At 35.5% G+C, this 26,174-nt stretch overlaps 1 protein-coding gene across 3 annotated transcripts in view; it reads right to left on the reverse strand.

Annotated features, from left to right (window-relative positions):
• The window catches only part of LOC105205369 (RNA-binding protein Musashi homolog Rbp6), a 594,533-nt gene that overhangs the window by 567,233 nt on the left and 1,126 nt on the right, over positions 1 to 26,174 (reverse strand). For 2 of the 3 annotated variants that reach the window (XM_026130366.2, XM_026130364.2), the window contains exon 2: positions 22,123 to 22,163. In XM_026130366.2, coding sequence (XP_025986151.1) covers positions 22,123 to 22,163 — 41 coding nt within the window. Of the gene's footprint in view, positions 1 to 22,122; positions 26,062 to 26,174 lie in introns of those variants that run through there. The other variant, XM_039452221.1, reaches the window with a different exon arrangement.

Genomic DNA, 26,174 nt, shown 5'->3' on the forward strand with positions numbered 1-26,174 from the left:
CTCTATCATGATTTTTTTTTAAAAACTAGGTGGATTGACGACAATCCTTCAAACCGTTCCAATTTCTCATCTGCAAAAATACTCGGCCTAGAATGTTTTGTGCACACCGTAGTTTCCAATCAGGCTCTCTATGGTTGGCATTTTTCATGCACGCCACGATGTATTCGTTTTCGACGGGTTTTTTTGTAATCGATTTCTGTTTGCGTGGGTGTAATTACGTGCACCGTACCTACACACGTTCTGTCGCATACGTCGAGCGTGGACACAACCGCGTCTCGAAATAAGTTTGCGTACTTTATTTTTAGCGGCTGGCTAAGTAAGTGCATTCGCGCAGCGCATTCCAATACTGGTTATACATCAAGTCGCTGATATAACTCAAAATAGCCTCGTATTATTTCTGGAAGCTGAATAAGTCTGATCTAAAATAATTTTAGTTTCATCACTATATTTTTCCAATAAAGAATGTAAATCTTTCAGATTTTGGAGCGCAAAAATCACGTCGTTACGATATCAACCCTAAAACTATAATTAACAAAATATTACTTTTATTAAAGCTGTATATCATCGTAAATCTATTGCTATGCGTTGTTACGACGAAAAAAGGACGAAAAAAACCTATTTATTTAACAATTTCTTCAATTTATAAAGAAATACATAACACTATCTTTATAAATGTTATCATTTATTTCTTAAATAACCACATAAACTAATGTTTGCTTGGTCCACCATTGTTTTTTATAACTCATTTTTTGGCTTACGCAAGTTATAAAAAATTTAGAAAAAGCAAGAATACCCAATAATTTTGTCAATGGCTGTATATAAAAAGTTATGCAATGGTTTGAAAAATAAAAGTCAAATATCACGTGAACGTAAAAAAATAATATTTTGAATCACAAGAATATTCGAATTTCACAGGCTTGTAAAACTACCGTTTATTATTTACCGAAAATATCTAATTATTAAAGAGAGTATTAATGTATAATTGTTTTATAAATATATTGATCTTGACACATGTTTACAAAACTACAAAAGACAATTTTGAAAGTGCTTTAGTTAATATTTGACTTCTACTTTCCAACAGACTCTTCGTCTTTGTATTAGCAACTTGTAGCTTGAACCTACTTATTTCAAAAGCTATGCTGCGAAGACGTGATGCGATGTTGATGGCGACTGTACCGGAAGAACTTACGGCAAAAAGGCGCGCAAGGCCGTCGGTACCTTCAACTTGGTACCTTTGGTCACGGCCTCGAAGGTTCGTAGGATGTTTAGTTCGCTAGAAGGAAGGAGAGAGCGAAAGAGAAAGAGAAGGAAAGAAAGAGAGAGAGCGAAAGAGAGAGAAAGAAAGGTAAAGACAAAGGGAAATAAGACGAAACGCTGTGGAAGGAAGGAGAAGAAAAGAGCAGGCAGAGGGGAAAAAGAAACGATAAAACAAGTCCGGCGAATCTCTCGGTTGGAAGAAACCGAGAAACCGGTGAAAGATGAAGAAAGAAAAACTGGTTTCAGAAAGCGGCAAGAGTATATACCATGATATAAGAATAACAAGTGCAGTAATGTGCATAACGGCGAGATGATAAATTGGGTATCCGTCCGAAACGCGAGCTAGGAATTCAATCCTTGAAAAATGTAGCGTATACTAAAACGCAAGCTAAACTGTGCGATTTTACTCTTCTCCAATTTCTTTTACGGAAATTTATTTAACTCTCTCATATGAGATGCGCTTACGATCATAGACAATTGTGTCTTTATTGCTGAATGAATGATACGTATCTCTCGCCACACTTTTGAAGAAACAAAAAAATCGTATCATTATTAATTTATAAAAAAAAAGATATAATTTTTATTTAATATATAATTTGACTTGGAGAGATCGGATTCGACGTGATATGAAATAATATCACTTTTACTAACTGTATTATCAGGAAGAAGAAAAATATATCGATTTTCAGCAAGACTTTCGATTAAATTGCGCTCTCGAATTTAAACGCATGTGCTTCGTCAAATTGTGGCATTTAATATTCTTACCTCATGGTGCTTACTATTGTTCTCTGACGACATTTCGTGTCTGTCCCTCCGTCTATAACACCGATAATGCAGCCTACCTAGTTTGTGCCAGTCCCCTCCGACTGGAAGAAATCGTTACCGTCTGCGGCCAGTGGTATGTAATATTCACAAGAAAACTTCCGCCGCGCGTTTGCGACTGTTAGGCCACCGCGATGTAAAGAATGATTTTCTACTAACCCACTTGAATGAGTCTATATATACAAGTATTTCTCGTTTCCCACAACTTTAGTCTCTTCCCGTTGACCGAATTACAGAACTGAAGAACTTGCAAAACCTAGCAGCCAACTTATTGCCTTCAATGAACGAGTTAATCACCAATTAGTGTTCGGAGGCCAGATCGGCGCGTCGATTGAGCGGTAATCAAGAACGTTTAGATCGCTAGTAATCACAAAAATGGAAAGAAAAAAACTTTAATTAAAGTTTCTGCTTTATAAACGCGCTTTTGAAAGACAAAAATTAATCATTTAAGAAAGAGTAAAATTCATCTTTCACAGTTATCGAACAAACGCTAAAATATGTTTATTTCTTTAACATTCTTAGGTATGTTAAAATTAAAAATTACTAATACACGCTGTTTTCTTTTTCAACAACATCATATGATCGCGAACTCTGATCAAATATACGGCGACTCAAAGTTCCACTTTTCGACTTCTATCACGAAATGACGGAAGATGGTGTTAAAACTAAAGCCATTGGTGACCGTGTAAGGTTTGGCAGCCACTTGTTGAGTAATCTACTTAGTTCGACGGGCAAGCAGCGTAGGAAGGGATCGGGAATGACACGACGAAAAAGGGAGGGGCGAAGGGTTGAAAGGTAGGAAGGGTGTTACTTGGCGCAAGCATCTTCATTCTGTTAACTCTTAGTTACTGCTGTTTCTCGTATAGCACATTTATTGCATTGTTCTCAAGTTTGCTGCGCAAGTATATACAAAGCATTCCAGAACTAATCCTGCTGTCTCTCTTCTCGATTATTAATTCTTTGATTAATATGATCGATTTTCCTTCAGAAAAATCAAACTTCATGTTTATAACATTTTATTATAAAACATAAAATATTTAATAATTAATAGAATGTAGTTAATTAATAACATATTATATAGTATTTTAATAAAGCAAAATCTACTTACAATTAACGAAAGAAATATAAAATTATAGAATAAGCATTTAATTGTATTTCAAAAATGTAATTTCATAGAAGATCTCTTTCATTACTTTCCATTACTTACAACTAACAAATAATTTCATTTAAAAAGTCCAATAGGAATTATCCAAATGAAACAAACAGAGAAATAATAAATCTGAAGTAGTAATTCACTATGACCCGTCAAACAAAACTGTTTTACGATAATGACATTATTTTGTAACAATAATATAAAAGAGAATAAATACAGATTTATAGTGTCAATGCTAAATAAATCTTGGCAAATATTTTCAACAATAGTTAAAACTATTTTTAGTATTTAATTCAAGAGCTTCATTTATTTTTTAAAACAGTTTCTTCACAGAAAAGCACCTTAGAGTCGTTCTACTTACAAAGCAACCTGCTTTTATGAGATATAAAAAAAAATCGCGAAAGAATATCCTTTGAAAATACCGTTTTGCCTCCTAATGCGGTGTGTAAAGTGGCCCACGCAAGCTGCATCGCGGAAGCCGCACTAATGACCGAGGATTAAAGCTGTCGTATTCCTTCCACTTTCCCTCGCGCTTCCGCGAACGCGATTCCCAGTGGTCCGCATAAATTTCTGCTCTGTGGTTCATGAAAGCGCCCGAAAATATCAGCCGCCCACGTGGTCAGCCGCAAATTTGCGAGAACCGCGTGACGGATTCCGTACGCATGCCGAGCTTCGTGCCGAATTATGTAAACGCCACAAAGTGGCATTCTTTTAGAGAAACTTGGCCAAGAGTAAAATCGTAGTAAAATATAATAAGAGAAGTCTGATAACACATTTTAATTGTGTGAAAAATTAATTTACAAGCTCTCTTTCTGTCTTTTCATTTTACTCTCTCTCTCTCTCTCCCTCTCTCTCTCTCTCTCTCTCTCTCTCTATATGAGATAATTATTAGTGTATTCCAATATTTCCATACTATAGAAATAAAAATTTATAGAAGTTCTAGTATCTCGACTTTCTTGAATTCTAACTTTGGAAACCAATAATACGATATATAATTGTCAGTACATTCAAATTCAATATTATTAGAAGTTCTGAATTTAAATTCTAATGGTAAGAAATTCAAGTAATACAAGATCTACTGCTATTATTTAAATTTGCGTAACAATCGGAAAATTCTGAAATCTAAACAATCTAACGGCATATAAATTAAAAAAAAAATGCAAAAAGTTGCATATTTACAGTCAAGTATACCTTTGTAAAGTTTTTAACATACAGTATATAATATAAATTTTCACGCTATAAAATATAATATAAATTTTTATATTAAACAAAATGCAAAATTCCAAATCATAAGGCCACATCACATGATAAACGTGAACCAGACCTGCAGATCTGAGATTAAGGAATTAAAACGGCCTATTGTTTCCGCCGATTTTCTCGCGTTGGAACCGCGTGTCGCGAAAAGGGTCGCGTTTGTCAACGAGAACTCGCGGGTAGTTAGAGCCGCGTGACAATGGTGTCACGTATGCCCCATAGCTGCACGATGCGTGAGCGTGCATGTCGAGGGGGACAGCAAGCGTGTCACGCTAGGTAATGGACGAGCATGGTGAGTCCATTAAGAAGTAACCGTTGTTCGTCTAACTGGTTCGATATGGCTTGGGGGGTGGTCTATTCGCTCGTGTATACGTGCGTGCACACGTGCACGTGTCTCTCTCGCGCTTATAGCGTTCTGTCTAGAGAAGAGCCTGACCTAGCCTGTAGCACATAACCACGGCGGAGGGAACGATTCTGTTGAGAAATATTCCTATCTACGCCTGCGATAAAAGTGCGAAACATGCAAAAAGCTACTTGCTTATACGCTTATCTCGTAACTTTTTTTTTTGGTACGCGGCATATATTCCAGTATGTATTCCTGTAATCAACGATTCGATTTATACGTTACGATAGTTAAATGACAGACACAAACATATTAAGTGATAAGAAAACGTCTTTTTCTTAATATAAAGAAGATACTGGTATTTTATTTACTCATTTATGATAATCATTATCTTTTGCGGCAAACTTTAGAATCGATTAGATATGTCAGTGTAGCCTTGTACATTTTCCGTTTTCTAACATAAAAAAATTCTTAACACGCACGATACGCGCATAGAAACAAAAATTTGTTAGTTAACGCAAATGAGATATGTACTAATTAATGTAACAACTGTGTCGGTTTTTATTGATATGAAGATCGTTATTTCAATATCTTTCAATTAGTTTTACTTCGCTACACATCCTATCATAGGAATTACTTCCGAGTTATATATGACTATAAGACTATAAACATAAGAATTACTTCTCAATTAGCGCAAACATTTATTTCTAAAATAAAATAGTTCATCGTTCTTCAATGATAAACTGGGTTATGGAAGATAATACGATGTTATGACGGTTAAAAAAGTTGAAGAGACTTTCGTATGGAATGCTACGCGCCACTTTCGACGACGATGCCGGCGACTTGCAACTAAACATTAATCGATCGTTATAAATCCCGGTACGTATCGAGGACATAAGACGTTACTGTTCGCAGTTACATGCACGGGATGGCGCATTCACATGTTGAAATGTTAAACTGGGTAAAGTGATACCGTGCCAAGTAAGAGAGAACTTTTCTCTCCTCACTATGTTCTACAATTTCTCTATATTTTCCACTATCTGTAACTTTCCTATCTTTTCCTATTAACCCCTTTACATATGTCCCAACTGTATAAAATTAAAATAAGAATCATTATTTTATTTTTCTTATCATTATCATTAATTAGTCTATTGTATTAGTACTTGCAATAATTTACACCATTGAAAAAAAAATTAAATTGATCATTGTAAGTATAATGCTATTTTTTTTTTTTAATTATATACAAAAGTATTGCATTAAAATTGAAAATAAATGATAATTTAAAAGTGTCTAGGTTGTGTCTTTTTTTATAAATACGTAAATAAAATTAAACTTCTCAGCTTGAATAATTATGGAGTCAGTTGTAAAAGACGTAATAAAATCAAAGTGCATTTTTCAATCAATCCATTGAAAAGGAATAGATGATTTTTCAATAGCGCAAAGTTTTCTGTCATTAGAATTGGATATATCATAATCTTAGTTATAATTTTTGGAGTCGCAGTCCTTGAAAATTCTACTAAAAATAAAAAAATAAACACAGTTCAACGTTTGACATATGTTTAGCTCCATGAGCTAAAGATGACTCGCATTCGAAATGCATCACGTTCGCTCCATGACATTTTCCAAGCGTCAAAGCATGTTCTTCCCTCTCGACGATCATCTTTACCACTGCGACGTAACCCAAGCCACTTCGTGTCAGCGACGAGTCAGCGTAAAAACCTATCACCTTACCCGCCTCTATCTACATCCGACCGCCTTTTATCACGTCACGGAATTTGTAAAGCTCGTTTTGTATAATAGCATCATTTTGTATATAACTTGGAATCATCAAAGAAACACAAAAATCGCACTTTTCGTAGATTATTTATAAGTTATCGAAAGATTATAATCTTGTGAAAAATTCTTAAGGAATAAAGTTATTCTCGAATCTCGCTCCCATTTCGCTTGATAATGCAGAATTGAAATAAATAATATCTTTATCTTTAAAATAAAAAGCAAGTGTTAAGAAATTTTTAATATTACTCAATAAATAATAACTCACGCGACTACGAAACATCATTAAGAAGTCATGATTACAGAATCCCCATAAGAGTTAGCCTCTCCATGAGACTGTTCTCAGACTTTAGATGATGCATTCAAACAATAGCTCGTTCATTCAGTATGCTTTATACGCTCCATTTTGAATAATTATCGAAAGCGATTTGCGTAAATTTACCTTTGCTTCTCTCGCATGAGCTGCTACGCGGAAATTTTTCGCATAAAAGGCGCGGACATAAAAGACGATATAAAAGTTGGCCGCAAATGCCAACGTGCCGAGTACGAGGGAGGCTGACGTGTCGTCAACACCGATTCTAATTTAGATAGTCACGGTTAACCACGTGCTGACAATAGCTCGTTTCGGATGATCTCGATAAGCTTGCGCACCATGTCGCTCCCGTTGCGGAAGTGGCTCTCGGCCTCGACATTTTTCGCGATCGCTATATATGTTATCGAGAAAATTCGGCGAATTTTCTTCATCTGGTTCGCCAATCAAATTTCTTTTTCTACGTTAGAAAAAAATCGCTGATGTTCGCAGAACTACGTATCAACTGAATTTCTTTTATAACACCTTATCAGTATTTTACTTGTTAGAAAGATAAAAAAAAAGTTAATTCCAAAATCTTAAAGGTAGCAGAAAAATTAGCTTTTAAATTTTGTTTTGAAATATTCATTACATTGCATTACTTTATAAAGCAAATATTTTAATATATTATTTTATATTATATTGGTTATTATATTAGTGTCACATAATTAGCAAATATAAATATTCTTATTATATGATAAGAATATGACATAAAATACTTGTGCGAACCCATATTTATAATTATATCATGCATTCATATTGCACTAATTACAGCAGTACTTTTAAACTAGCTAAAGTGACGTATATCGCATTCACCCAGGCTCGTAACCGCGCTTACATGCATACCCCGCATCTGTTATCCGTTAATTGTAATAGCTTAAGAGATATTAATCTTTATCGTTCAGCTGATTCTGTCTTTTAATTTCTTACGTACATTACTGCGTACACTATACATTTATCAACAGATATTAAGTTATTTAAATTTTCCTACCATGTTTTACAAACAGTAATTTATTTTATTTATCTCATACTCACATACATTAAAAAAAATATATAAACGTCTGATTCTGATCTTTGATATTTATGAAATATAAAATATAAATGTTTTAAAAGAACTTGAAATTGCTAAGTCAATGCGCCATATATGGTCTATGATGATTAATTTCGCAAGTAATGAATAAAATAATAAGTAATAAGATACATCTCACCATTCCCCGACGACTCTATTGTCGCTCGATATCTACCAAGCTTTTTCCTCCTCCTCTTAGATTTCTTCTAATTGCAATCACAAGACTCTTAATCCTATACGTACGCGATATGGGTTTTATTATATTGTAATTAAAGAATAATGAGTTTAAAAAATGCGATCAGTTATAAGAAAATAACAAGCTACACTCTGCTTAATACACCTTGCAAACTAATAAATTTATGAACAATGAAAAAAATTAATCCGTCACCGATATATAAGCATCGTACGATACGACTAATAAAGTCGGATTAATGGCTATTTAATACGTGATGAACCGACCGTTTCAAAAATGTACAATCAAAATTCGGTTCCGAATATGAGCATTTCGTGTAAATCCCTCAAAATACTAATAATAAGCGCTCGATATTATCACGGCTTTTTATTACACAAACCAGACGAACCGTGATTTAAGTAATTGAACGGATTGATAATTACTAATTCTCAATAATGGGGAATAATCGCATGCCGAAAAGTAATGCGACGATACACGGACCGACACGCGTTGCTATCTGCTTCGGTCGAACGTCGGTAGGTAAATGATTAGCGCGGCGACCTTGCGTAAACACGACGCATCGCGTACACCGCAATAACAAACCCCGGGGCTGTGTGTTAGCCGAATTTCTCAAAATATTTAACGTTTTACAAAATACATTCAGATCGAATATTCTTTGTATACGAAATTAACTATCAATCGTTGCATCACGTCTTTCTATCATTTGAATAATTCGCGCTTCAGCGCGTCATGTATTATTCAGCATTCGTAATCTGAAAATGTGACAGACAAAATTGCATTTAAATTAAATTGACGAAAAATTTGAAACGCCATACAAAATATATTTAAATCTAAACATCAAATTAGAATAATTACCGCCCGCATGAATATCGCAGAGAGAGAGAGAGAGAGAGAGAGAGAGAGAAAGAGAGAGAGAGAGAAATAATAATTCAGTTCATATTACTTTAATCTCTACTTCGAGTAAATTATACGAAATATTTATTTCGGTAAAAAGTGGCAAAACAGAAAACGAAAAGATAAAATCAGTGCCATCAGAATTATGAAAATCAATAATGGCAGATGTACGTGTGCAATGTGAACGTATTTACGGACCCTTGAGAATTATATGTATCACTGGTTAACTTTAATCATCTATATGAAAATCCTCAAAATCTATCGCGTGATATTTTCTCGACATTTTCATATAAGAATTTTTGCGACTTTAATTAAATTTCCGAGATGTGTTGCACGATAATTATAAAATATCTCAGAAAAAAAATATGTAATGATAAACGTATACATCATTTTTAATATCCACCTGTGACATATATCTTAAATGAATGTGTTAAATTAACAATATTCGTTCCACTTGTCACAATACTACCGCAGATAAAACGTCGCTTTAAAAAACGATGTCCACAGTGCACAATTTTGACTGACGATAACCATGTACAGTAAGTATTATTAGCATGAGAGAGATAAATACTGATTAAGGTCTACGATACAGTACACGGAATGATGAATGGTCAGGTAGTTAATCGCCAACTGATTAGAGGCGCGCAATCACCTCTAATCCTCGAACCTTCACTTTAGTGAATCGAGTCATTATATAATGTGAACTTTAATCAGATTTATACAACGTATAGTGATTATATCAATGTACATATATTCATTATGCGTAATTATAATTATGTGCATCAGATGTCTTGATACTACGGTTGAATACAGTCTACAGGCTCGCAAATGAAAGTATATGATTATGCACGTAATGTACCGACAGACTTAAAGTCTAAGGAGCTGAATGCTTTAAAAAACAAAGATTATAGATATTATAAAGTATAAATACTTTAAAAAAGAAATTTCGACATCTGGGATTCCTAAAAATTTCTTTAAAAAAAATTGACGGTACGTGCAAGTTGAACATTAGAGTTTCAACACTTCCAAAATTCAGAGAATTCCAAAACTCTAAAGCTATAAAATCTCAAACTATTAGAATTTAAATTTGCATGTTCCCAATACTACCAAATCTGTCAACGTTAATTCAAGATTCGTGGATTTTATATCGAACGAAAGAAATCTTTAGATTCTTAAGTCGAGGTTTGCAAGATTTCTTGATTTCTTAATCTTATGCAAGACTCTTACTTTTTCGAGTGTGCGCAGCAAACCTTTGCCCGCGTCAAAACGCGTGTAATCGCGCAACTTTAATGATGGGCGTTTCGGTCGACTGAAGTTCTAGAACGTGCGAGAACAGCGCGCATCCGCGGCACAAAGTCACACCTCACTGCCGACGCAAAGTGGACTAACCCCTTAATTGGAAACGTTGAATGAATTCGTGTGCGGTAGGGAAGGAATGAACACGAGACGGGGAGGAAATGCGGGGCAAAGCAATATGACTGCCATTGTTGGAAACTAAAGCACTCCGATGCCGTACAGGAAATCCTTGCGATGAGCAGCCACCCGCTCTAGCTGCACACATCGCTCCCGTTCACGGGTTCGTTAGAAATGACTTTTTATTTTTGCACAGCTTCACCAACTATAGCTCACCATACTTTTCATTGTCTGCCCCAAAATTGTTAAATCTCTCCCTTTTTCCAAGAAAGTTTAAATTTGAGCTACGCGTACGGTGCAAATATGAGAAGGATTGCATTAAAATACATTGCCGGCATCAATCAAGATTAACATTCGCAGTAATAACATCATATTATGATTACAGTTCGTATGGTAAAACAAATCATATTTACTAAGTAATCATTCTTTCAAAGGGGAAACAGGATTTATTAAAAGAAGTGAGAATGATATAGCTTGCCGCATCCTTTAAAACAAACTTTTTTAATATTACGCACATAAAACTTGCGTATACACTCGCGTGTACTGTTTATAAAAATCTCAAAATAAAAAGATGCAGATCGAAAGAAATGTTTGCTTGCATCTCGGTTAAAGTCGCGCACCATCTTATTTTTGGCTGATGGTCTAATTATTTATCATTGGTTAATACTATTTTTTATGGTCGTCGAGTCGTCTAATTGAATTTCTTAGTTGCCGCTATGCGATACACGACATGAATTTTAATTCTGTGCGTTGGCTTTTGCCGCTCGTCGCACGCTTAATGATGTTATTTGGAGCTGTCTGAGCGAGCAGCTTATCAGATCAAGAGGTTTAAAGAATATTAAATATCAGTTTTTTTTTTAATATAGCTGTGTTACATCAGTTTCTTATATATAGGATTTCTAATCTTTGATTTCTAAAAATGTTAACTGCTAATGATAGCATTTGAACAGTCTAAGGTTACGCAAATATAAACTTAAATTATCATAAACAAATACACAAAATTGTAAGTACTCTCGAATTATTTTAAATCAGAGCAAACTAACTAAAAAAATATAAAAATTCCAAATTGAAAAAAAAAATTAAAATATTTACGTAACAAATTTCTTGCAATACATGGTTAATAATAAGCTATCTGATTAAAATCAATTAAAGTAATTGTGACAATGCGATAATGGCGGCCGCATCATTTTCCAACTATGTAAATAATATTCTAATGTTATTAAATTTCAGCGATTTTACATTAAAGATATTTTTTATCTCTCGCCTCTCATATGATTTAACGGAAAATATTCTCATCATATTTACTAATAAATAATTAAACTAAAATAATATTCAAAATAATTAAACTGATTGACGTTTATAATATAATAATTTACAATAATTTTTTTGCATGTTTCCCCAATTATTAGAGCATTTATCCCACCGTCCCTTAAGAAAAATTTTAGCCTTTCGAGACTTTCTCGAAATATTAAACGAGTTAAAGCATATACGGCGTACCATCGAAATCGAGTGAGAACCATCATGGTCGATTCTATTTTAGCGCGATCTCGAGATTCACGCCGCGCGTGGCGGCGGTCGCCGCTTCGAGCGAGCGGCAATCGCTCGCATCCCCGCGGTGCAAGTTAAAACGTATCCGGAGTCGGCGAACGGCGCGAAACGCGAAGCTGAAAGACTGCCGATAACGAACGTTATCGAGCGACACGTAGCGTAAACATTTATGCTCGCATCAACGCGATCCTCTCGCGCCCCGTCCTCCCGCAGTCTCCGTCTACCTTGCAGTCTCCGACGGCCGGTGCCCGAACAAACGATACGAGCAGCACGTGCGTCCGACAGGAGAAAACGACGAAGCATCTGGCGCGAACGACCACCAGAGCGGAATGGGAGGAGGAGAGGCGCAGTGGGAACGATGCGCTGGATGCACTCCGCGATGCACTACTCCGCGTCCATCGTCGTGGACGGATTCCACTGCGATCCGGAGCATGTGAAGCATTGGATGCAGCTGTTATATGTAAACGCTACGGTATCGCAAAACGGAAATGTCGAAGGTAATAACCCTCGTATTCTATTACAGGAGAAGTAGCCGCTACTATTATTAACCATTGCGAGAAAACTGCAATCGTAATTCCAATGCGAGAATCCGCAGTCTCCGAGTCCTCCCTCTATCGCTAGTACGAAGTAGCGCTCCTCTAACATTGCATTTTTTTTTTATAATTATAGATAATTTTCAATCGTACGAGTTCTGTAACAGCTCTAGCTTCATAGCTGAGTTTTATCGAGTACACCACTTTCGTAAGCTTTTATGTAACAATATTGACGTAAGAAAAGATTCTTGCATTTTGTTTTTATTCGTGAAAAAAAAAACGATTTTTACCTCCTTTCGTGCACATAAGAGATTCATATTTTGCTAACAGCCGTCGAATGCTTCTAATGTTGTTAACAGAGTGGAAAAATGTCCAATGTGTGCGTGGAATACAAGTTCGCTTCTGTTTCGTGAAACGAAAGTATCGTAAAAATCGCCAGGTACAATCTGAGAGAAATCGCGATTGCGCTAAGTAACGTCGGACAAATCGTAATGCAGCTTAAACGCTCGGTGCACTCGGCAAAGGCACTACAGCGAATTGGAGCGTGCGAAGCAATAACGGTGTATTTTGAATGCAAGCGTTTCAATTTCGCGAAACGAAAGTGTTGTAAATATCAACTGTGAAGATTATCACGCGCTATTTGAGATAAATCATGACATTATTAAGCGACATCAGTAGCAATGTAATTCAAACGATGCGCACGATACATGCTCCACGGTGCATTACATTAATTCCAGCACGAAAGGCATCAAATATATACAATACGTGAATGTGAGAGAAAGTGAGTTGGTCGGGCAAATTTTATTATAATAAAACTAAAAAAGATTACACCCCAGTGATTAAAGGATTCATACATATCATTAAATTACAATAATAAAAATCAAGTTAATTAAAATTGTAGAGAAACTCGTAGAGAAATGTATTTTTTTATTTTATTTTGGGCCTTTATACTGGGATGATATTCGGGACGCCAGTTCTTTTTCAAGGTTTATGACATTTTTTCCCGAAGCTATTTCTCTTCTGAAATTCCATTTTCCGCGTTCGATCGAAACGGCCGATAACAAATCAAAGAATTGCTATTATAAATCGTAACGCAGGTCAAGTCCGCAACTCGTCTCATTTTTCCTATATGTTATATGTTATAAGAAAAAATTCGTTGATATTTAAAGGCGAATAAAAAAGTATCAATATTATGTTGATATATCAATTTTGAATGTAAAAGAAATAATTAACGTATCTTCCATTTATGTGTGTGTGTGTGTGTGTGTGTGTGGTATTGTATCGATTATTTATAGCTTATCTGGATTTTATTAAAAAGTATAATGTCAAAAGCCAGCATAAGTGATAAATATATTTATATTAAAGTTTTAAAAAAAACTTAATTATACATTACGATTCTACAAATTCATTAATAACTAGGTAATATATAAAAGTATTGTATCGTGGAATTGATATATTAATACTTGTATTTTTAATTGGTATTCGTGCAAGTTTGTTTCAAGCTTAACTTGTCCACCTCTACGAGAAGCAAATGTGGTAAGAAAATAAATACATAACCGCCGCACTTTGACCACATACGCCGCACTGTACATTACACATTATACATATTCAACAACAATTAATCATTACTTTCCACAAAGCCGACTATGCAACACTTGAACAAACGCAAAGCGCTATTCTAGAAGCCAAGATACTCCACACTCTCGTGCTGATTTCATTGAATTCAGTGTGCCATCTTTTTCCACGTGACATCGCGATTTTATAAATCGTCGGCTGGTATGACGCATTTCTCGTCTATTTAAGAGTCTTTTCGCAATTCCTCACATTATATGTTCTACTTTTTTTTATCTTGGAGGAGTTTCAGCTTATCTGTCGTCGACGCATACGAGGTTGGGAGAGGATGATTGAAAGAGGGGATGTGCGGGAGGAAAAAAAAAGAGCCACGGTCGTGACGACGGTTTGCCCGATAAGGCAAGAGGCACCGACTGTTATGAGATTCTTTCTAACGTACGCGTATCGGCACAAGGCGCCTCTTGTTCGAAATCTGCGAGCCGGCAAAACGAGATGCTCGCGGATAAGAGTGTTCGTCGACCGTGCGAACGACTGCCGGTGCATACATATTCAAAACCACGTTCACCGTCGCGCTACCGACCCGTCCGTTCCCTTCGAACTTTCTTCTATGCGCGGAAGTGTTGCAGGATATACAGGACATCCCGGAATTACTGTCATTTCTCTCGATCGCTATCCTAAAAATCGAACTAAGCTGAACACTTATTTTAATATCAGAATATCGACAGCTTTGGAAAATTTTGGGAAATACAAAGTGAGAAATGTAGAACTACATGTTAGTAAATAACTTTAGAAGTTCTTAAATTATTTAGATCTTATTAGTAGTCTCTTGAATATTTAAATCTTGAAATTTTCGAGTGCGCTCGCGTAGATTTTCGTCTTCAGAACTTTTAGAATAAATCCGCAACTCCTTTTGCAACTATAAATTTTTATTTCTATAGAACGATGGTGAACAGTTTTATCTGGTAAAAAAGTAAAGAATGGATTGATAACAGTAATAAATATAAAATTATATATTATCGAAAGAATTTAAAACATACATCTTTTTCTATTTTCCTTTTTCTTTATCTGTTTTTGAAAAAAAAAAAATATATAAAAATAACTATTGTATATAGGAACAAAAGAGGTAATTTTATTCTATTATTGACTTGTGTCATGTATAATCAAATAAAGCTTTGAAATAATACATTATCGTTTTATTTAACAAAAAACAAAAAAAAAAAATTAAATCTTCAGGTCTATGCTCGTAATATCAATGCATTTGTTATAGCAAAAGCAGCTGGCGATGAAGGCAATAGCGAAAGCGTGACGATAAACCACCGTGAGGCAAAAAATATTTGTTAAAGCACCCGCTAAATTGTAAACGACATCCATCTGAATAATATTTCTGAATAATATTTCTACCGCGACAGTACACGTATTCGTTCACGAATGCACCAGCCGAAATTTGCCATACCACATCGGGCTGCATATTTTGGTAAAATATAGCGGAAATAACATTTGCCCGCGCGCCTGAGCAAAACAAACTACGACTTGCGTTAATATTTCAGAAAAATAAAAGAGAGAATATTTATTTTGTTCATCGATATTTTGAATTTCCCAGTTATAGAGAGCGATGAAACTTCACACTCACCGTTGTTGACAACCGTCGTGCAATTTAAAAGTAGTATTGCTGCGATATAAAATCGTTCAATATTTATGAATCGTAAAAATAGATAATGCAAATAATTCAAATTAAATACATTATGAAACTTTGCTGAATACAATTATATCGACAAATGTTCAATAAAAAAATTTATTATAAACGAATTTCAAATTCCATTCTGCTAAACGTGCATCGCAATAACGTAAATAAATTATAAGTGAAATTATACAAAAGTATCCTAAATTCCATCCATTTTCATTCATTTACGTATTCTTTGAGCAATTTTAAAATAATTTTTACTTGAGCACCAATTCGATTAAATTCATTTAATATCGCTGGAGCAATCGAGTTACTACGCACTTGTTGAAATTAGCTTAAAAATATGTCGAACGGGAAGACACCATCCATACGAAATGCGTCATCCGAGTTAATACGCGACTTCAAGCTCGTCCAATTCAACCCAGACCTACCTAACGTACTATTTATAATCCGCTCTAGAGTGGTACTAATTGGCGTTGTTTAGGGATGACGACGTCGATGTTTTGTGACTAATCGACCAACGTCTCGTTTCGTCCCACATTAAGCTCGTGCACGCGAAGTGGCGCGTGACGAACTTTGTTATTGTGATCTTATCGCAAAATGCATAATTCACGATAATTAAAAATCAATCCAGTCATCTTGGAATACCGAACAAAATGCGACCAACATTTGCAAATTGAACGGAAGCATCTCTGGTCAAATATACAAGCTACTGCACATGAATATCTGTAGGAAATAGTTTATATCTTTGTGGAAATATCATATGAAAAAGATATACGCGTCTGTTCACATGAAATATAGATCCCTAGTGGTGAAAGATCGATTGAGACTTCGTACTCTGAATTAGTGAAACATTATTTCCACCGGCAGTAGCTAAGTTTAATGTCTTCTCATCCGAAGTTCGCGGGTTAACGTGCTCCGTGAAATTTGTCGGCGAATTTTTGCCGTTATTTTTCCGTGTCGGCTCGTGGCTCTATCTCCGTCACTATGCCTGGTCGCCCATTAAAACGGCCGGGTGCAATTACGTTTAAAAATAGCGAGAGAGTCGAGAGTAGAGTCTGTTGCGCTCGATTGCATCAGACACCACCACGACGACGACGACGACGACGACGAAACGGACGGTAGCGGAGGAAACAACCACAACGACGACGACGACGAGGAGGAGAACGAAGACGACAACGACAACGAGGATGACGACGACAACGACAAAGAGAACGACGCCAACGACGACGACGACGACAGGGAAACGTCAGAGGTTTCGCTCGTCCGCACTTTGCGATCGATTTACTGCGAAAGTCGATAGTGTGCTCGCTCATGTTTGGCATACCATTATCGCAAAAAGGTAAAAAGATCGACACTAATCTCTAATCTTGTATTCATCATATTTACTTTTCATTCGAAAAAATTGTTTCATAAAAAATTTATTGTAAAAAAAAAAATTTTTTATTCCAATTTCCTAAACATGTGTGTGTTTGTGTGTGTCTCGTAATAATGTAAACAAATTATGAGAAAGATAACAAAATCCTTTAGAATCATATTTCATTCATCTATAAATTTTTTGAGCAATTAAAAAATCAATTTGCTCTTGCATATTAATTGAGTTAAATGTTATTTTTCAATGTTGTAATATGTATTTTGGATATTTTCTTTCATTTAATTAATCCTCTAAAATATTGCAATAACGCGAAATCCGCTTATAATCAAATGACTAAACTCTTTATATAAGTTTTCAACCATTCATAATAAAAATCTATTAATATAACGTTTCTTTCAAAAGATACATTCAATTTTTTTGTATTAAAAAAAAAAAAATATATATTTGTATTAAAAAAAAAAAAATATATATATATATATAACAAATATGTCGCGTTCTCTGTACATTATACATATTTTTAATCAAATAATTAATAAAACTTTTTACACAGTTAATAAAATACGTCATAAATCTCTTTATAGAATATAGTTCGCGTTTGTGTTTGAACCGTAATTTTCTTAACTACGACAGTTGTTCTGAGCTCGTACATTAATTCTCGCTGAGAGTGACGAAAATCAGGCGTAAACTGACGCGTGCTTGTAAGCCCTGAGCAGTGTGTACATTGTTTCCACAATCTCTGGACCGGTCCCAAAGCGTCAGTCTAATGTTTAGATCGCCGAAGATGTCGTATGGCGCTCGTTAAGAAACACGTTTGTACGAAACCGCGAATTTCAGAGAATGCTCTTGACCAAATTTATGTGATACTTAATTTTCAACGTTAACGACTGGTATAATAAGATATAATTAATAGATATAACAAAACATACACATACATCGTTCGTTAATGATTAAGTTATTTGGATAACAATCCTGCGTTTATGTTATACCTATAATGTTATATAATTAATTATATAATCGTAGTATTATCACCGATTTACCTATCCCATGAGTGAATATCTCTACTAATTTGCAGTAAAATTAATCACATTGAGGAAGAATATTGCATAATATTCTTCCTCAATGTGATTGATTTTAGAAAAGTAGATAAAATAATATATATATATATATATATATATATATATATATATATATATATCTTAATTATTCAAAGTCATTCGTGAATAAATTTATTGCGTAAGATAAAATAAGTTCAATCACATAAATTTATAAGAAAATTTATCAAACAAAAAGTAAAGATAAAATAAGAAAAACTTTTAAAAAATAAATTAACCTTTGTAAACTGAGAAAAATCGTTGAAGAAAGTATAAATAGCAAATGCTCCAGCCAGTGAATAAATGCAGTTATCGATAAATTTTATAAATATATTCAATTTGCGTTCAATGTTGCAAATAATTTAAACGACAATTATTCGTATCGAACAATATCAGTACTATGCAGTCGAGCTACGGTATCACATTCAAACACGCCCAGAAAAATATTATTCCAGCGGCTATTGGTTTTTCTGAACCGGATATCACATCGTCGATTCAGAATAAAAAAAGAATAACGTGCAAATTTTACTTTCACTTATTATATATCACGTTTCTCACATACAAATCAAGAAAGACTGCGCGTGATTCATTAAAGTTTCCACATATTAAAGTTTCATTGTAATATTTCTCTAAAAAAATATTCATTGCCTTAGTAGTTTACAGCAACAGATAAATTATATTATTGCTTCAGAAAAGTTAGAAAAAGTTTAAATAATCTGTGGAATTTATAACGACTTTTTGTATAATAATTATAATAAAATTTTATGAATATTAATATACAGATTGTTTAAAAACTCATTACATTAGTTGTCCTCATTACATTATTGTATGAACTGTGAAAAATTATCGTAACGTATTGGACAAAGTACAATTCAGAAAGTTATACGAATTATATTGTCTAATATAAATCACATATCTCGGCACACGGCACACAAGACATAATCCAATATAAAAACAAGGCATGCGTCTAGTTCGATTGACCTTATTTCAGAAACTAAACAAGATATTTAATACAAAAAGGGAGAGAAGTGTAAGAGAGAAGACAGAAACCTCAACGGTGAAATGCGCGTCATCCAATTATGTAGAATATAAACGGATAATTTACAAACTTCGTGAACGTATATATAATATGCAAGCAACTTATTCAATGTAAGTAACTTTGAAAACGAAACACGGATTCTCTATAAACCCCGCTATTTTGCTATAAAATGGTGAGAGAGAGACAGAGAGAGAGAGAGAGAGAGAGCGCTTTGGTTACTGACCTCATTTTCATGTAATTTAGTACACAACCTTCTCAAAACATGACGGCAGGAGTGTAAATTAAACGAAAGTTGATCTGCTGATTCATGTTAGACCGGCAGCTTTTATCGCCTTACAACGCCTAGCCTGGGGTTTCGCGGGCCCCACGTTTCGCTTGAAAAGTTACGTGTACCAGCGTCCTATGCGCCCGCAAAGTTTATAAAACTTATTCGTCTACATCCTGTAAATGGCTTGTAGAGAAGGAGCGAATTGTAGCGCGGAAAGGCGAAGCGTGGAACAAGCAAGATGGCGAGAAACGAGAGAGATGGAAGTACGACTTACGCAACAACGGCAAATAACGCTAATGAGTTCGCTACTCGTATTCTTTCAGCAGGAAGCTCTCCTTGGAACGAATTCACTGCTGAAGAACGTTATGAAAACGAGCGACATGTCGTGTCTCTCGGAAAAAATGAAATTGCTTTACTTCATATTATGTTTATTACATCTGTAATTCTATAACATGTTGAAATACATATATCTCGAACATAAAAAGTTCACAAAACAATAATACATTATTGTATTATTATTTGCTATTTATAATAATAATAATACTTCGGGACATTATTAATAATAATTGTACCCCATATGCATAACATCATTATTATGAATATGTGTTATGAAATGTATTCATTGTTACTAAGCAATTATCTTTAGGTTAATATTTTAATTCTCAAAAAAGTTTTGTTATATATAAATTATTATAAATCAACATGGTAAAACGTAACCCTTAGAGACTTACTAAGACTTTAGTAATATCTTCAATAAACACAGCACGTATGTAGGTGACGAGAATAAATAAGATTAGTACACGTGCGCGGACATCATCAAACCGACCTGATTAGATATCGTGAAAAAGCGGCGAATACATGACCGCCATAAATATTCTGTAAAATGCGACCACACGTGTTCCCGAGCATTTCCGTTCGTCCATTTCGTAATGAGCTTCCTCTACGCTATGCGAGGTATCATTACGCGACATATCGTTATTTAACGTACATGTTGGAGAACAAAAGAAGAAAATCAAGATCTGTCGGAATTCAGGTTTTTTCCCGTCATTTTTATATTTCCGTTTATTGCTTCTTTGACATCCTAGTGGTATGTTTCTACCGTTTGCTTGGGATGACAACAAAATTATTTACTTTGGAAAATAAAACATAAAAAAGTAGATCAGAATTATCCATATTTCATTGCTCGCAATATCAAAGTATGTCGACAAATCACATCATTAGTTCATACAACGGACCTGGTAAATCTGCGAAAATCTAAGTGACATTATATAACGAAAGTTGATCGATCAATTCCTATCAATTTCCCATATATCAATACTTTCCACTTCTCGACGTTTCATGCAAGGTAAAACCGAGTTCTATCATTCAAACTTTCTCGTCAATCTCGTTTCTTTAATCAAAGAGACATTTCTTTTTAGAAGGCTTGGTGTAGACACTTTATGCGGAAAAAATGTAGGTAATATGAAAATTTTTATATATTGTTTGTAAAATCGCAAATATATGTTAATAAATGTATTAACGGAGGTATCTCTAACACTTTACACAAGTGTATAAATTTATAAAAATATAGACAACAAAATACAACACGTAAAACTTGACATTAAGTTCTACCATTTTTCATGCACCTATTTCTCTTTTTACATAAAAAGGTACTTTTCAGAGATGATGCATAGTAATGTTTCCTCCGTCATAAAATAAAGAAGTACATCACAAGTTGTAAAACAATAGAAAATACAAAAATTTTCCAAAGTTACGTTTTAGAAAACGTATTTTCCAACTTTTTATAAGTGACATTTTTTCCGTCATGGAATAAAGAAAAACATATCAAACTATAAAACCGTCAATCACGACAATTTTTAAATCACTGTCGAAAAATTCACCACAAACTGTCTGTTACAATTTTTCAGAGTTTGCCTTTACAAATGGCACCAAGTCTCTTTAACGTTCCACACCAAAGTTTTGAAAACTTTTCAAAGCAATATTTTGCAATAAAAAATTTTTGCCTAACATAAAAAAAAACAAATACTTTTGAGATATATATTTTGTTTTCCGATTAATATAAAATGTGGTTTTTGCTTCAACAAGGTTTTTATTTTATCAGCTTAATTGCCGATTAATATTTAACAATGGAAGTAAAGTGCGCAACATGTAATGGCATCAAACCTCGTTAAAAAGAAGAGTTCAGCCGTCAAAGTGTCCGTTAGTCAGATTCCCGTTAATAATGACATTCTCGTCATAAAAAAGGCCGCTTTTTAACTTCTTGTTAATGATACCCCTCGACGATGCCCAGCAACTCGTGAGAGAAACGCATGTCGACATATAAATCAGTAAATAATAACCGTGAAGAGACGCGCGGAAAGAGATAATGCCCGCAATGGTCAGACTGACGTTCTCGCAAACGGGACTTCCCGACCGGATGAATGCCGCCGTTGGCGTCCATCGCGAATGATTGTTAAATGCGGTTCGATTATGCTATTATGCATTTTGCCACATACCTGGACTGGTCTGCCAAGATAGACCGCCGATGAACATTTTCCTAGAAAAGAAAGACGATTCCATCAGGCTCGCCGTCCAGTCGCGGGTCGTTGGCGGAAGAGGAAGCGGACGCGGGGAGACTGCCGGCAGAGGGTAACTTCCGGTATTATTTTGCAACCCCCTGCGCAGTCTCCCGTCCTTGGCGGCAGGTGTCACCACACATCAACAATCGAACAACACCCGTTTTCTTTCTTTTTTTTTTCCCGAACACGTTTTGTCGCGACGCGCCCGAAGACCGGATCTTCCGATCGCGAACGGAACGCGAGTTACGCGACTTCTTCTCGGACTGGCACCTTCGTTTCACATCCCTTTCCTTCTCGCGCGCAGTTCCACACATCGAATCACGAACACATGATCGATCAACCTACCAATTCGTTAATTTCTTTTTTTATACAGAGGGAGATCCCGTCAATCTTGAATTTGCGCCGTCAGCACAAACCGCACGATTTGTATCTTATCTCTCGAAATCCACTGTCGATACAAATTAATAGAAAAGATAACAAATGTACATAATACATGCAATTACACGTAAGTGATACACGATGTTCCAAGTGGAAAATTCAGCCTGCTCACTAACTCACCCAATGATCATTATGTCATACCTTAAGAATTATTATAATAAAGAAATCGAGTTGATATTGGAAATTTTCACATATATAGATCCCTCTAGGAAGTTTTACGGTTTAAATTCTTACATCTCTGTGAATTAAGCAGAATACAAAAATCCAAGAAACTTTGTCGATAATGTTAATTACGTTTATTCAGAACGTTTATTGCTAGCGAAAAACAGTCACTAGTTCGAACACGTGCCGCTTATCGATCACTATTCTAAAGGCGAAAAATCTGTCATCTATTGTGTAGATCGATGAACGATCCATGTGATTGTTGACTATCTATAAGAGTAAGCATTTATTTGCAAAACAACCATGCATTTGCTAAGGGCTTTACGAGAAATCTAGTGTCATCAAAAACCTCTAGATAAAGACTTCTCCCTATCAAAGTCGTCGAACGAATAAAAAATGACGAGTTTTTTTTTTAAATGAGGGCGCAAACGCGCGGCACCAACCCCGCGAATAAACGGGCCGATCCAGGAAACCGACACCGGCTGGTATAATCTCCAAGGAAGCGAATTGCGCTTCCCGCATGACAGGCAGTGGCCATATCGATCCACGTACGCGTCATTAATTAGCCAGCTTAAGTATCCGTCAGCATGCGTCGATAAGGAAACGACCTCCCATCCTTTTCATTCATGATCTCGTCCGCCCTTCCACCTCACGAATGAGGAGCGATCCCCACTACTGCTCGCTCTTCATCATCGTCGTCGCAAATAATCGCGCCTCGCATTATTACACAGTGAGATAACGCTCCCGCTTGGTGGACGTAATCACGTGGTGGCGCATTTGAACATCGATTTTCCGAGCCACGATATAGCCATCTTCCTCCCACGCGCGCTCGCCCCTCCTGCCGCTACTTCTCCCGCCTTCTCTCTGCATCTCTCTACCTCTATCCGCCTATCCATCTAGAGCTTCCCAATTGGAAGAATCAAAGTGAGCTACCGTTTCCTAGCTCGGGATCATCACGAGAGTTAAATCTGGAACTGCGGATTATCTAGTATCCACAGATAATCTCAACGCAACAATTATATATTCAATATCATTTATCATTAATGGCATTATGCCACTTAACATTTATATTCTCGAATAATAGCAATATTTTCTTAGGAAAAAGTAATTGAGACGTTATTTCGGTTATTGTGTTACTTTAATAAAAGAAATTTATCTTATTTTATATTTATCTGTCGAAAAAAACAACATAAAAAAAAACAGCATAAAAATATGCAATCACATATTGACATTTTACTATTGAATATTATTTAGAGCCTCGCACATGTCGAAAAATTTCAGTAAAAAAACCTATGGGCGAATATTGATATGTGTATAAATCGTGATTATATTTGTATATCTACATTTATACAACAGAGAAGAGATATCAAACAGAATATCAAGCATATTCGAAATCTTCTTTAGAAAATTAAATACGAAAACATGTCGAATTTCACAGTACTGTATAATTTTCATTTCATATAAATTATCTCGAGATACATTTGTACTTTAAATGTACAGTTTACATCGATTCGAAAAGCAAACATACCAAATTTTATCAAAGTGTTTATATAAGTCGCGTTGAGTTATAAGCGAACAAAAGGCACGAATCGTGACAGCATAGTTATAGTCATTTTCTTGTAAATACAATTTATTTTGAAATTAATCTTTAATTGAATACGAAATTGAAACTTGCACTCGAATATACTTTTTAATTTATATTTCTTAATTTTCAAAGAAATCATGTTACATGTGCTTCAGTTACCAAAGAAATTATTTAAAGTCGTAGTTTTTAATTAAATTCGAATATATATTTATAATCTCTTATAAATACATTTCTAAGTATATACTTTGTCAGGAAATATTCAGGAGAATATGAGCAATACTGTCCAAATACTTTCCTCAATATCATTATAGACAAAATTAGTGACAAAATATACAACAGCAAAATATAAAAAATTAAAAATTTATAATTTCCTATCATATAAGGAGCGACCAAAAATTGACAACAGCACGCAACGAAATTTTTGAAAAAGTATATGTTACTACTCATGACTGCTAATATAATTGAAAGTATAATTAAATTATCAAACAAAGAATCAAACACCACTGGATGAATATTAAATTAAACGATATAACGAATATTGACAAATTTCGTGCAAATCTTGCGCTAGTGACAGTTAATAATAATTTAATCATCAGCCACGAACAAAACTAAGCGGAATATTCTTCGAGCATACAAGATTTTATCGAATAGATGTTGTGTCGATCTCAATGCGATCTAACTAATACTAATTCATTTGTATTTCACAATCACCGTAACCAGAGACCTAGCCAAGTGACCTGATTCGTTATTCAACCGAAACTGTACAAAACTATTTTCTCAAACAATTCATATAAAACGGAATTTAATCGGATACGAACAAATCCAACGAATAAAATCAATCGGATATCCCATTATCGCTTTAGTCAGGAATGTAATCAACCACAAACGAAGATAAACAAAACCATCATGTTTTTCATCAAATCTCAAGTATATCATCAAATATGTGCTTGACGTCTGGCTATTAATCCAACTACTAATCGCAAAAGAAAACTCGAAATCCAAGTGGAGAACACTACACGTCATTCTATGCAGAGCACCTGGAGTGGTGCACCATTTTGGGCAATCACGTGACAAGACCACGCGTGATTTCACCCGGAAGAATCAGTGGGCACCACGTGGGCATTACACGAGGCGTGGTGGAGTGTCTTTCCGAGTGTGATATTGCAGTATTTCGTGTTCTTTCGCGAGTCTGGAAAATGTGTCGGCTGACAGGCAGATTCGAAGGTGGCGGCATCTCCTCTCCCTCCCCTCCTTCTTTCCATTCATCCGACTCTCTCTCCCACCCCCGGTTCCCATCCGCCCCCGGCTACGCGGGGGTATACCAAACGCTGAAAGAAGGCGCCACCGGTCCGAGGAGAGGCACGCATATTCACGCGCCCGGCAAACATAAACACCATGCGTGTTTCCATCGCGCTGATTCACGACGGTTGAACCAATTTAAATCGATCGGTCCAAAATCATAGGCAAAGTACGCGATCCATCGCGTTTGGGTGAGAGACCGACGATAAAACTAGAGCACTGACACGGAGCAGAATAACAGAAACACAAGCTTTCCCAAGGACGAGCGATCGTATCAACGCACTGAGAACGAAAGCGCTCCATTTTCCCGCCCGTCGTTCCCCACCCCCTCTTTCTCCTTTCACACTCTCCTACGCATTCACCACGCATACACACGTTCTCTTACACTTGCTCTCTCTCTCTCTCTCTCTCTCTCTCTCTCTCTCTCTCTCTCTCTCTTTCGCTCTCCCTCCCTCCCTCCCTCTTTATCCGTTCTCTCTCGTGTGGTCGATCGTTGATGGTCGAT

The sequence above is a fragment of the Solenopsis invicta genome, chromosome 7 (assembly GCF_016802725.1).
Source record: "Solenopsis invicta isolate M01_SB chromosome 7, UNIL_Sinv_3.0, whole genome shotgun sequence".
Classification (NCBI taxonomy): Eukaryota; Metazoa; Arthropoda; class Insecta; order Hymenoptera; family Formicidae; genus Solenopsis; species Solenopsis invicta.